General features: G+C 37.6%; 1 protein-coding gene across 9 annotated transcripts in view; it reads left to right on the top strand.

Moving 5' to 3' along the window:
• Positions 1–252: 252 nt before the first annotated feature.
• The window catches only part of AUH (AU RNA binding methylglutaconyl-CoA hydratase), a 161,288-nt gene continuing 148,565 nt past the window's right edge, over positions 253–12,975 (top strand). For all 9 annotated transcript variants that reach the window (XR_009541662.1, XR_009541663.1, XM_060155554.1 and 6 more), the window contains exon 1: positions 253–542. Coding sequence is in view for 7 of the 9 variants with exons in the window: in XM_060155554.1 (XP_060011537.1) it covers positions 281–542 (262 nt within the window). In the remaining 2 variants the exon portion in view is untranslated. The remainder of the gene's footprint in view (positions 543–12,975) is intronic.

Below are 12,975 nucleotides of genomic sequence, written 5' to 3'. Positions count from 1 at the left end.
TTGGAGAATTACTTTCTCCCTTCCTTTGCTGTACAAGCCATCACACCTCCTGTCAGGCAAGGGAGGCCTGAGAAAGTGGAACCTGGAACGCTCTGTCATCGGTGTTGGGCGGGGCGAGGGTTCGGGGGCGGAGCCTGGCGCGAGAGGGAGGCTTTAGGGGCGTGGCCGGGCGGGGCGAGCTGGGGGCGGGGCCTGGGCATGCCCTGCGGCGTGCGGGGGGCTGGCCTGCGCGCGGCGGGGGCGGGGCAGCAGCCGCAGGCTCACGCCGTAAACAGTCAACATGGCGGCGGCGGCGGCAACGGCACCCGGGGCCTTGGGTATCTTGCAGGCCGGCCGCGCTCGCTTGGTGGCCGCTTGCTGTGCGCGGCTTGGCCCTGGGTGGAGGCTGTCCGGCTCCTGGACGGTCCCGCGGGTCGACCCGGCGACCTGGGCTCGGGGCTGGACACCCGCGGCCGGGGGGGCGGCCTGGCGGAGGGGCTACAGCTCTGAGGTGAAGACGGAGGACGAACTGCGGGTGCGGTATCTGGAGGAGGAGAACCGAGGTGAGGGGCGCGACGCGGGCGGCCGCCGGTCCTAGGAAGGGGTTGCAAGGTCGAGTGTCCGGGCTGACGTCAGTGTCCGCCGAGAGGCTTGGGGGCCCTTCCCCTCCCCCTCCCAAGCGTTGCAGCTGTATAGTGCTCTCCTTGCCTAAAGGTGTCCTTCGGAGCAGCTTACCTGTAAAAGTGGCCCTACTCGGCGCCGAAGACAGAAATGCGGCTTACGTCCTCATCTCTAGACGAGCCAAGGTCAATAAACCGGGTGTGTGATATTTGCTTCCAGATTTTGTTCTTGCTCTGTGATTCCTTTCTGTCAACTCAGCTATCAGGCGGAGAGTTTTGGAAGCTGCCTTGACAATGCACCTTATTATTCTGAGTCTTCTTCAATTTAAAGCGGTGCATCTGGAACAATTTTTCCCCTTGCCCATTTTATCTTAGAAGGTTAGTTTTGTGGACTATTTCAGTTCAGTTAGACAATTTTGAGCATTTTCTTGGTCTTCCAATTCCCTTGCTGAGCTCTGGGGGACACAGTTGTGGATGATGTTGATCTTGCCCTTGAGCTACCTCCTTGGGTGGATGGAGATAGATGCATTAGCAGTACAATACAGTGGGAGGAAGGGTTGTGATAGAGGATGTGTGCCAGTCGGTGGGATTGCTGTTAAAGCTCAATTCCTTTCACTTGCCTTGTTGGGAGAAGTTAAATGGATCAAGAAAGGTGGAAATAGCAGTTTGCCAGAAGAGTAGTCATTGAATTTTGACACGCAGTTATTGAGCACCTATAATGGTTAAGCAGAAGTGCGAAACGAGTTAAGTCATGATTGCTATCTTTAAGCAGCACCCAGTATAGCGAGGAAGATAGTGGTGATTAAAAGGTTATGCTAACTTTAAAGGCTTGGCGACAGCAAAGGGCTGTAGTACCCCCAAGGTTCATATGATAGCTATATCTGGGGAGATTGGAAGACTCCAGAAGGGGATTCTGAGGGTTAAGTTAGGGTTTTGCCGGATGAAAAGGGATCCAAGGCATTCTTTGCAATGGGATGTGACATTAGTGAGGGTTCCTAGGCAAACTTCTCTGTGCTTCAATTTTCTTCCGTGCAAAAATAGGAAAAATAATACCAACTTTGTATGCCTACTGTGGAGATTAGACGAGAGGGTAATATAAATTGCTCACTGAGTATCGATCTAGCTCATAGGGGGTCTTCTGTAGTATGATGAGTTATTTCTTTTATTTGTTTATTATTTCATACAGACAAGAGCATGGTGAAAGGCATGGCATGGGAACATGTGTGGTGTTTTGGGGAAATGGCATAAGGCAAGTGTGGTTGTAGTGGCATGACAGGCAGAATTTTGAGAAATTCAGCTGGAAAGTAGATTGGCACTGGAGTGATTAGAGCCATGAACGCTACCATCTTTTGGGTAAGCTTAGTCTTGCCAGCATTTCAGTTACATTAGGTGAACCAGCAGTACATTAGATTCAAATGCATTGCAGGTACAGCTAGTAATGTGCACCATATTCTGTATTTTTTTGACCTAAATGAATGCATATTGAACGTAACTTTTTATAAAATGTATGGAAAGTCCTTCAGTTAGGTTTCAAATGGGTCAAGGAGAAGAAATCAGAATATAAGTCAATTTGATAAATTCAGAATGTTTTGTCACTTGAAATGTAAAAATCAGCTATTGGGGAATACGGGTTCTAAAGAAAATTGACCTGCTTCCTTTCAGGATTGGAAAGGTGACAACTGAGTTTTGTTTAACATTATATATGCTTTACTTTGCTTTGCTTTACTGTCAAACCAGCAATAAGCAGTGCAAAGAAAAACATGAGTTCAAGGCTGGTGCAGGTGAAGGAATCTCCCTGGTGCCTTTGCTTATTAGAGGCGAGTCCAAAATTTGGTGCTCTTAGCAGCCTGCAGGGAATATGACAACTCCACTGGGTCAGAGGAGCCCCAGACTGCTCTCTGCCCTGTAGGCCTCTTTAGGCTGGTGGAGGTGGGTAAATGCAGAATACATCCGTACTCATAGGTTGCTTGGGTTCCATATTTGTAATTTGTTGTGGAAGCACCGTTAGACAACCAACTTTCTTTAGTCGTTATTTGTTGCATTGTTGTCCAGCCTCCTCAGGGTTTTAGAGCAGCAGTCCTGGTCATGGTTTACAGAGGTCTCTCCTGGTTTCCTGCAGTGGCTGCCTTTATAGGTCAACTGGTCTCCAGTCATTCTCCTTCCCAGTTTGTTCTTTGCACTGGTGCTGGGGTTATTTTTTCAAGGCCAAGCAAGAATCACATCTCTGTTCAGTTAAAAACCTCTAGTGGTCTCTAATGCCTACAAGCCCTCACAGCTGCAGGCCTTTACAGACCATCCATCTCCCTTCTGCTGCACCTAAGCTTTACCTTTTCTTGCTCTTATGTGTCTGTGCTTTTGCACACATCTTCTGGAATGACCTCTCCCTTCTCCATACTAACCTTCTCCCAGTCTTGCAGGCTTCTACTCATAATTGTGACCCATTTTAAAGACCATTTTTGTGAACCTTATACCAACTTCTGGTAGAAGTAGAGCAAACAAGCAAATGAATAATTCAAGTTATTCTTAATGCCCGCTCCTACCTCATCATTCACATCTGGCTTATCATCAGGTCTTCCCAAGTGCCTTTGTAGTCTTTCCATTTTTATCCATGTTCTTCTTTACCAACACTGCTCTTGTCCAAGCCTGTATCATGTCTCAGGTGGCCTGTTGAAGAGGTCAGCTAGCTCATCTTCCTACTACATCCTTTTTTTTTTAAAAAAACCAGGTTGATTCCTTTCACATTTTTCTCATGTTTTAAAGAATACATTTTTTAATTCCATATATTTTATGGCATGTGAATTCTATCTCAATAAAGCTATATATTTAGATAGATGTATATATTTTAAAATTTTATTGAGATTAATTCACATATAAAATTAAAAATGTACAATTATTTTTAGCATATTTACAGAGTTGTGCAACCATCACCACAATACAATTTTAGAACATTTTTATCAATCTAGAAAGAAACCCTGTTCTTTTTGGCAGTGTCTCCCCATTCTCAATACTCCCTCTCCCCCCAGACTAAGACCCATTTATCATCTACTTTCTGTCTCAATAGATTTTTCTACTTTGGACATTTCACATAAAGAAATCATATGTGGTTATTTATGGCTTCTTTCACTTAGCATTTGGTTTTTAAGATTCTGTTATGTTGTGGCATGTATCAGTACTTCATTTGTTTTTATGACTGAGTAGTATTCCATTGTTTGGATTTTTTTTGTCTGTTCATTATTGATGTACATTTGGATCATTTCCACTTTCTGGATCTTGTGAACAATGCTGCTTAGAACATTCATGTATAAATTTTTATGGGCATCCTTTTTTATTTCCACTTAGGAGTGCAATTGCTGGATCATATGGTAATTGTACTTCTATGATTAACATTTTGAGGAACTGCCAGAGTTTTCCAAAGTGGCTGCAGCATTTTACATTCCCACCAGCAAAGTATAAGGGCTCTAATTTCTTCACATCATGAACAGTAATTGTTTGGTTTTTGATTATAGCCATCGGGTGTGTTGGGAAGTGATATCTCATTGTGGCTTTGATTTGGACTTCCCTAATATTTAAGGATGTTGAGTATCTTTTCATGTGCTTATTGGCCGTGTGTATTTCTTCTTAAGAGAAATGTCTTCTCAAATCCTTTTTAATTGGGTTGTTTGTCTTTTTGTTGTTGAATTGTAAGAGTTCTTTATATATTCTGGATGCAAGTCTCTATAATCAGATACATGACTTGAATATATTTTCTCCTATGGGTTCTTTTTATTCTTGTTAATTTTGAAGACCCTAGGTTTTTAATTGTGATGTAGTACAATTTATTTGTTTCTTTTGTTGCTGAGCTTTTGGATCATATCTAAGAAACTGTTGCCTAACCCAGGATCACAAAGATTTATAACTGTTTCCTTCCAACAGTTTTATGGTTTTAGCTCTTCACGTTTGTGTCTGTGATCGATTGTGAGTTAGTTTTTGTGTATGGTGTGAGGTAAGAGGTCACCTTCATTCTTTTGCTTTGGATATCCAGTGTACCAGTGCTATTGATGAGGCTTATTGTTCACCACAGAATTGTGTTGGCACGCTTGTTGAAAATTAATTGACTGTAAACATAGAGTTTGTTTCTGTACTTTCAGTTGTATTCCATTTATCTACATGTCTATCTTTATGTCAGTACCATTTCTGAAGAATTTATACCAGAATCTCTAAAGAATTCTCAGTTTATTCAAGGAAGTCAAGTCAACTGGTATTTTGATAGGAATTGCATTGAATAGGTAGATCAATTTGGGGAATATTGCCTTTTTAACAATGTAAAACTTAACATTCCATGAACATGGAATATCTTTTCATTCAGCAGTATTTTGTAGTTTTCATTGTATAAGTCTTACACTATTTTTGTTAAATTTATTTCTAGCTAGTTCATTCTTTTTGGATACTATTGTAAATGGAATTGTTTTCTTAGTTTTGTTTTCAGATTGTTCATTGCTAGCGTACAGTAATACAATTGTTTTTGTATGTTGATCTTGTATCATGAAACTTTCCTGAACTTGATGATTTTTTCTCATAGGTTTTTAGTGGGTTTCTTAATATTTTCTATATACAGGATCCATGTCATCTGCACACAGAAGAAATTTTACTTATTCTTTTCCAATCTGGATGCCTTTTATTTCTTTCTCTTCTGTAATCTCCCCCTTTGGACCCTCTGTTACAGTGTAGACTAAAAGTATCAACAGACATCCTAGTCTTTTTCCTGATCTGAGGGGAAGGCATTCAGTCTTTCACCATTAAGTATGATGTTAGCTATGGGTTTTTTGGTAGATGTCCTTTATCAGGTTGAAGAAGCCTCTGTTTATTCATAGTTCAAGTGTTTTTATTTGGTTGAATTTTGTCAGATTCTTTTTCTGCATCTATTGAGATGATTGTATGCCTTTTCGTGTTGAGCCTATTGATATGATGTATTACATTAATTGATTTTCAAATATTGAACCAGTCTTTCACACCTGAAATAAATCCCACTTGATTTTGGGGTGTAATTATTTTTATACATTGCTGGATTTAATTTGCTAACATTTTGTTGAGGATTTTTGCATTTATGTTTATGAGAAATAGTGACCTTTAGTTTTCCGTTCCTGTGATGTCTTTGTCTGGTTTTGGTATACGGGTAATGCTGACTTCATAAAATGAGCTAGGAAGTGCCCCGTCTGCTTCTGTTTTCTGGAAGAGATTGTAGAGAAATTGCATCATTTTTTTCTTTGAATGTTTTAGTAGAATTCACTGGTGAAACCATCTGCATCTGATGCTTTCTGATTTAGAAGCTTATTAATTACTGATTCAGTTTCTTTAATATCAATAGATTTAGCCTATTCAGCTTATCTATTTCTTGTCCTGTTAGCTTGTGCCTTTCAAGGAATTGGTTTATTTCATGTAAGTTAGCAAATTTGTTGGCATATAGTTGTTCATAATATTTCTTTATTATGCTTGTGGTATCAGTGGGATTCAGTAGTGATGAATTTCTGATGTTAGTAATTGATACTCTCTTTCATTTCTGATATTAGTAATTTGTTTTCTCTCTTTTTTTTCACGGCTAGCCTGGCTAGAGGCTTATCAATTTACTGATATTTTTAATAAAGAACTAACTTTTGATTTGATTGATTTTTCTTTACTGATTTTCTACTTTCAATTTCATAGATTTCTGCTGATTTTTACTTTTCTTCCCACTTATTTTAATTTAATTTGTTGTTTGTTTTCTAGTTTCTTAAGGTGGAAGCTTAGATTACCAATTGTAGACGTTTCTTAATATGTGCATTCAGTGCTGTAAGTTTTCCCCAAGCATTGCTTTTGCTGCATCACATGTATTTTGATAAGTTGTATTTTCAATTTCATATAGTTAGAAGTATTTTAAATTTCTCTTGAGATTTCTTCATTTACTTATATTTTACTTAAGTACCTTATTTAATCTCTAAGTATTTTGAGGTTTTCCAGCTGTTTTTCTGTTATTGATTTCTAGGTTTATTTCCATTGTCATCTAGGAGGATACTTCAGTATGATTTCTTTTTTTTTTTTAATTTATTTATTTTATTTACTTTTGGCTGTGTTGGGTCTTCCTTGCTGCGTGCGTGCTTTCTCTGGTTGCAGAGAGCAAGGGCTACTCTTCATTGCGATGCGTGGGCTTCTCATTGCGTTGGCTTCTCTTGTTGCAGAGCACAGGCTCTAGGCACACGGGCGTCCGTAGTTGTGGCTCGCGGGCTCTAGAGCACAGGCTCAGTAGTTGTGGCGCACGGGCTTCGTTGCTCCGCGGCATGTGGGAACTTCCCAGCCCAGGGCTTGAAGCCTTGTCCTCTGCGTTGGCAGGCGGATTCTTAACCACTGCGCCACCAGGGAAGCCCTGATTTCTATTTTAAATTTGTTAAGGTGTGTTTTTGGCCCAGAATGTGGTCTGTCATGGTGAATATCAGTATGACCTTGAGAAGAATGAGTAGTCTGCTATTGTTGGATGCAGTGTTCTATATTCAAGTAGATCTAGTATTCAGTTAGATTTAGTTGATTTTTTGGTTTGTGTTCAGTTCAGCTATACCCTTAATTGATTTTCTGTCTGATGGATCTATAAGTGATAGAGGTGAGTTGAAATTTGCAACTATGCTAGGGGATTTGTTTATTTCTCCTTGTAATTCTATCAGTTTTTAAATCATGCAATTTGATGCTCTATTGTTAGGTGGATATGCATGGGTTATTATGTTGCAGAAATGACCCCTCCAGCATTATGTAATGCCCCTTTTTCTCCCTGAGACTGTTCTTTGTTCTGAGATCTGTTGTCTCTGAAATTAATGTAGCTACTCCAGGTTTTATTAGTGTTAGCATGGTTTATCTTTCTTCATCTCTTCATTTTTAATCAGTCTGTGTCTTTATGTTTAAAGTGGATTTTTTTTTTTTTTTTTTTTTTTTTTAAAGTGGATTTTTTGTACACAACATATAGTTGGGTCTTGTTTTTTTTTTTTTTTTTTGTGGTACGCGGGCCTCTCACTGTTGTGGCCTCTCCCGTTGCAGAGCACAGGCTCCGGACGTGCAGGCTCAGCGGCCATAGCTCACGGGCCCAGCCGCTCCGCGGCATGTGGGATCCTCCCGGACTGGGGGGGGGGTGGGGACCAGGGCACGAATCCGCGTCCCCTGCATCGGCAGGCAGACTTTCAAGCACTGCGCCACCAGGGAAGCCCTGGGTCTTGTTTTTAATCCACTCTGACAGTATCTGTCTTTTAATTAGTGTATTTTAGACCATTCATACTTAAAGTGATTATTTAAATAGTTGGATTATTATGTATTTGTAACTGTTATCAGTTACCCTGTTGTTTGCAATATATATTTACAACTAATCCACGCCTGCTTTTTAATAACACTATACTGTTTCATGGTGGTAATGGTATAAATGCATATTCCTATTTCTTTCCTCCCATTCCTTATAACATTACTGTCATTTATTACCCTTTTCTGTAAGTTACAGTCACCCCATACATGGTTGGCATTATTGTTTTGAATAAGTTGTTATCATTGACATCAATTAGTTTTGAGTCAAAAAGAATCTTGAAATTTACTTAGTAGTCTGTTGTTAGCAGTAGTTGGTCTTAATAATTCTGAATATGTTTTCTTTTTATTATAGGATAGAGTAAATGAAAAAAATGTTGTTCTTGGGAAACAGACTTTTCACTGTGGTAGGAGAGAGAAAGTACAAATATGGGATGGGGGAAGGTGAGGAAGAAACCTGTTACCTTGGATTTGAATTAGAGTTATCAGGACAAACTTACAAAAACCATAAGTATATTGTATACAAACATGTTTATATTTATTTCCTATTCTGACCATTGAAACAGTCTAAAAGGAATGATACCACAGTAGCAGTGAACATATCTAATGTCCAGATTTTGGTTTCTAAAGACCGTTCCCCCACTGAAAGAAGCCAGAGCTCTTTGGAGAAATGTCTGATTTCAGGTCTGGAGCAGGGAAAGTGAAAGGTGAGCCTGGAATATCTTTGTGAGTCAAAAAGCAAGGAAATGTTCAAATACTAAAAGGAACATGTCAGAAGGACATAGAAACATGTTAAATACTAAAAGGAACATGTCAGGATATAAGCTTACAAGGGCTTTGAACATTAAAAAATACAGTGATAATGGATTATAGCACCTTGAGTAAAGAATCCGTGAAGCCATGGTGATTATTCAAGATGGTGGGGTAGGGAAGAAGGTGTTTTTATAGAAGAATGGTAGGAATGATAGAAAATAACCACTTTTGAAACCACCAATGTAAAAATAAAGGAATTATCATGGCAGTGTGAGATACAGACCCTTTATCTTTTTCCAAATGGGTATCCAGTTGTCCCAACACCACTTATTCATCTTTACCCCACTGATTTGAAGGGCCATTTTTATCACGAGCTAAATTTGGTCTTTCTGTTCTGTTTTATGGTCTCTGTAGATGTTGCACTTCTACATTATTTTATGATTAAAGCTGTGTTGTGTTTCAGTGTATGGTAGGGCTAGGTATTCCCTCCTTCACCTTTGCTGTTTCTTTCTTTTTTTTTCTTGGCTCTTCCTGCCTGGTTATTTTTCCACATGAGTTTTGGAATATCCATGTATAGTTTCAGAAAAAGCCTTGTTGGTATTTTTATTGACATTGTGTTGGATTTAAAATTAGGGAAATATTTATGATACTGCTTTCTTTTCTACCTAAAAACACAGAATGTGTTTCCATTTTTGCAATTCTATTTTGTTTTTTTTTAAGGGGAGTTTTAGAAGTGCCCACCAGTAGGGTTTGCACATTTATGTTAAGTGTACCCCAGGTCATCCTGCCTCCTGTCTGGTTGTTCATAAAAATGAGATGATTTCTTTCAGTATATCTTCTGTGTGTTTGCCTTTCTTCCTCCCTCCCCCCGCCTCCTCCCTCCCTCCCTCTCTCTCCTTCCTTCCTGCTATATGAAGGCTATTTTATCTGGATATTTAATTTCATGTCTTTTAAATAATGCTCTTTTGTTGCAGTAGTTTTTCATTTGATTGTTTTGGGTTTTCTAGGTTTACAGTCATCATCTGTTAATGATTTTCCACATTGTTTCTAAAATTTGGGTATTATAAAAATTGCATATCTCCTTTTGTTCATGTGAAGGAGTTCTGGGTTCATTATGTTTTTATTGTAGGTTCTTATTACTTCTGTAGTATTTTAAGGAGACTGAATTATATATGGTTTATCAAAAGTATTCTGTCAGTGCTTTTCAGTTCTTTGTGTATTACAAGTGACTTGTTAGTAAAAATAGTTAAATTATTGAGGTCTACAAAATTCTAAAGTAACAATATATGCTCATGGTAAAATAAACAAACAAACAAAAACACTATGGAAGGATGTCATCTCTTCACTTTCAAACTGTTTCATCAAAAGTAAAGACCTTAAACTTATATTTTGAGTCTTTGCTGTGAATCATAATTTTATTCACTTTCTGGTTTGTGTTACCTTTATAATTATTTTTATAGACAGTATCTGGACTTCTTTGGTGTAAGTTCAGAAAATGTTTGCTGTTCTATATCCTTCATCTTCTAACCATACAATTTCTGTCATTTGTAACTTTATATCATCAAAGTTTATGATAGTTACATTTTGTTCTCTTACAGTTGTCCATTGCTGTATCTATAGATTGAATATAAACAGGGTTTAGAATATTATTGGTAATAGTTACGTTGGTACTGCTTTCAGTATATCTCTAGAAGCAGTCTGCTTTCCATCTCCACTCCACAGCCTGAAGCCTGTGTGCTGTCATCTCTCATCTGGATCTCTGCAGTAGCCTCTTGTTTGGTATCCTCCAGTATACTTTTTTTTTTCTTTTTTGTAACTGTAGGTGAAATTCACATAATACAAAGTTTACCATTTTAATTTTTCAAAGTGTACATTCAGTAGTTTTTGGGTTATTCACCATGTTGTACAGCCATCATCACTGTCTTAATTCCAGAACACTTTTATTACTTTCAAAACAAGCCCATGCTCTTTAGTCAGTTTCTCCATATTCCCCCTCCCCCCAGTTTCCAGAAACCACTAATTTCCTTTCTGTCTTTACAGGTTTGCCTATACTAGGTATTTCACAGAAGTAGAATCATACGATATGTGGCTTTTTGTGTCTGGGTTCTTTCAGACTAATGTTTTCAGAGTTCGTCTGTGTTATAGCATGCATCAGCACTTCATTCCTTTTTATGGCTGAATAATATTCCATTGACTGGATAATATTGGCTGAATAATATTCCATTTTATGGCTGAATAATATTCCATTGACTGGATTTTATGGCTGAATAATATTCCATTGACTGGATATATTCCATTGACTGGATATAGGACATGTTGTATTTTTACTTTTTAGATATTATGAGTAATGCTGCTAAATACTTGTGTACGATTATTTGTTTGAACATAGGTTTTCATTCTTTTGGATGGGTATCTAGGAGTAGAATCATTGGGTCATGTGGTAATTTTATGTTTAGTGTTTGGAGGAACCACCAAACTGTATAAGAATATGAGAGTATGGTTGAGAGTTCCTAAGTCTCCACATCGTTGTCAATGCTTATTTGTTTCCTCTTTTAAATTACAGCCATCTTATTGGATATGAAGTGATACCTCATTGTGGTTTGATTTGCATTTCTCTAATAACATATTATGTTGAGCCTCATTTCATTTATATATCTTCTTTGGAGAAATATCTATTCAACTCCTTCGCCTGTTTTTCAGTTGGGTTGTCTTTTTGTTGTAAATAGTAAGAATTCTGTATATAATCTAAATATAAACCCCATATCAGATGTATGATTTGCAGATATTTTCTGTGGCTTGTTTTTTTTACTTCCTTAGTAATTTTGATGAAGTCTGGCTTATCTGTTTTTTCTTTTGTTGCTTGTGCTTTTGTTGTCATATTTAGGACACTGTTGCCTAATCCAGGATCATGAAGATTTATACCTTTGCTTCCTTCTAAGAGTGTTACAGTTTTAGCTCTTAGATCCATTTTGAGATAATTTTTGTATGTTGTGTGAGGAAAGGGTCCAACTCCATTCCTTTGTGGGTGAGTATCTAGTTGTCCCACCACTATATGTTGAAAAGTCTTGCACCATTGAATGGTCTTGGTATTCTTGTCAAAAACCAATTGATCATAAATTTTTATTTACTTAGGTCTTTTTAAATTTCTTTCAGTGGTGTTTTATAGTTTTCAGTGTACAGTCTTGAACTTTCTTCAGTTTATTCCTAAGTATTGTATTTTTTTGATGTTATTACAAATTGAATTGTTTTCCTAATCTCATTTTTGGAGTGTTTATTCATAGTGTATAGAAATTTAACTGATTTTTATATATTGATGTTGTATCATGCAACTTTATTGAGTTCATTTATTAGCTCTAATAGTTTTTGGTGGATTCATTGGGATTTTCTGTGTATAAGATCATGTTATTTGTGAATGGAAATTGTTTTACTTCTTTTTTTTTTTCCTATCTGGATGCCTTTTATTTCTTTTTTTATGCCTAATTACCCTGGCTAGAATTTCCAGTACAACACTGAATAGAAGTGGTGAAAACAGACATCATTATCTAGTTATTTATCCTAAGGAGAAGACTTTCAGTCTTTTAACATTAAGTATGATGTTAGTTGTGGGTTTTCTATAAATGCCCTTTATTAGGTTGAGGAAGTTTCCTTCTGTTACTAGTTTGTTGAGGTTTTTAAATTAAAAAAAATCATTTAAAGCATGTTGGATTTTGTCCAGTGTTTCTTCTGCATCAGTTGAGATGATCATGTAGCTTTCAAATGTTTTCTTTTATTCTGTTCGTGTGGTGTGTAACTTTGATTGATTTTTGTGCTGAACCACCCTTGCATTCCTGGGATAAGTCCCTCTTGGTCATGGCTGCTAGATTTGGCTTGCTAGTATTTTGTTGAGGATTTTTACATTTGTATTCATAAGGGAAATTGGTCTAGTATATTCTAGTATATTCTTGCTTTATTCTAATCTGTTTTCTGCACTGTGGCCTGAGTGATCTTTTTAAAATGCAAGTTTGAGTGTAGAAATAAATTTCCCCAACTTGGAAAAAAGCTATTAGAAATGCATAGCAAACATTATACTAAATGGTGAAATACTTAGAAACATTTTCATTAAAGGCATTGATAAAATAAGGGAACTTATTATTTTTGCTAATATTATGTTGGACTTGAAGTCCTAGCTAAAGTAAAACAGCAAGAGAAGGAAATGAGAAATTAACATTGGAGCAGAACATGTAACTGCCAATATTTCCAGATAATGATTGATTGTTGTCTTAGAAAATTGAAGAGAACCACTTATTAAGTCTATTAATATTTAATAAATTTGCCAGAAAAAGTTCATATAAAATAA

This window comes from Lagenorhynchus albirostris, chromosome 7 (assembly GCF_949774975.1).
Source record: "Lagenorhynchus albirostris chromosome 7, mLagAlb1.1, whole genome shotgun sequence".
Classification (NCBI taxonomy): domain Eukaryota; kingdom Metazoa; phylum Chordata; class Mammalia; order Artiodactyla; family Delphinidae; genus Lagenorhynchus; species Lagenorhynchus albirostris.
This window is presented reverse-complemented; position numbering and strand designations above follow the sequence as displayed.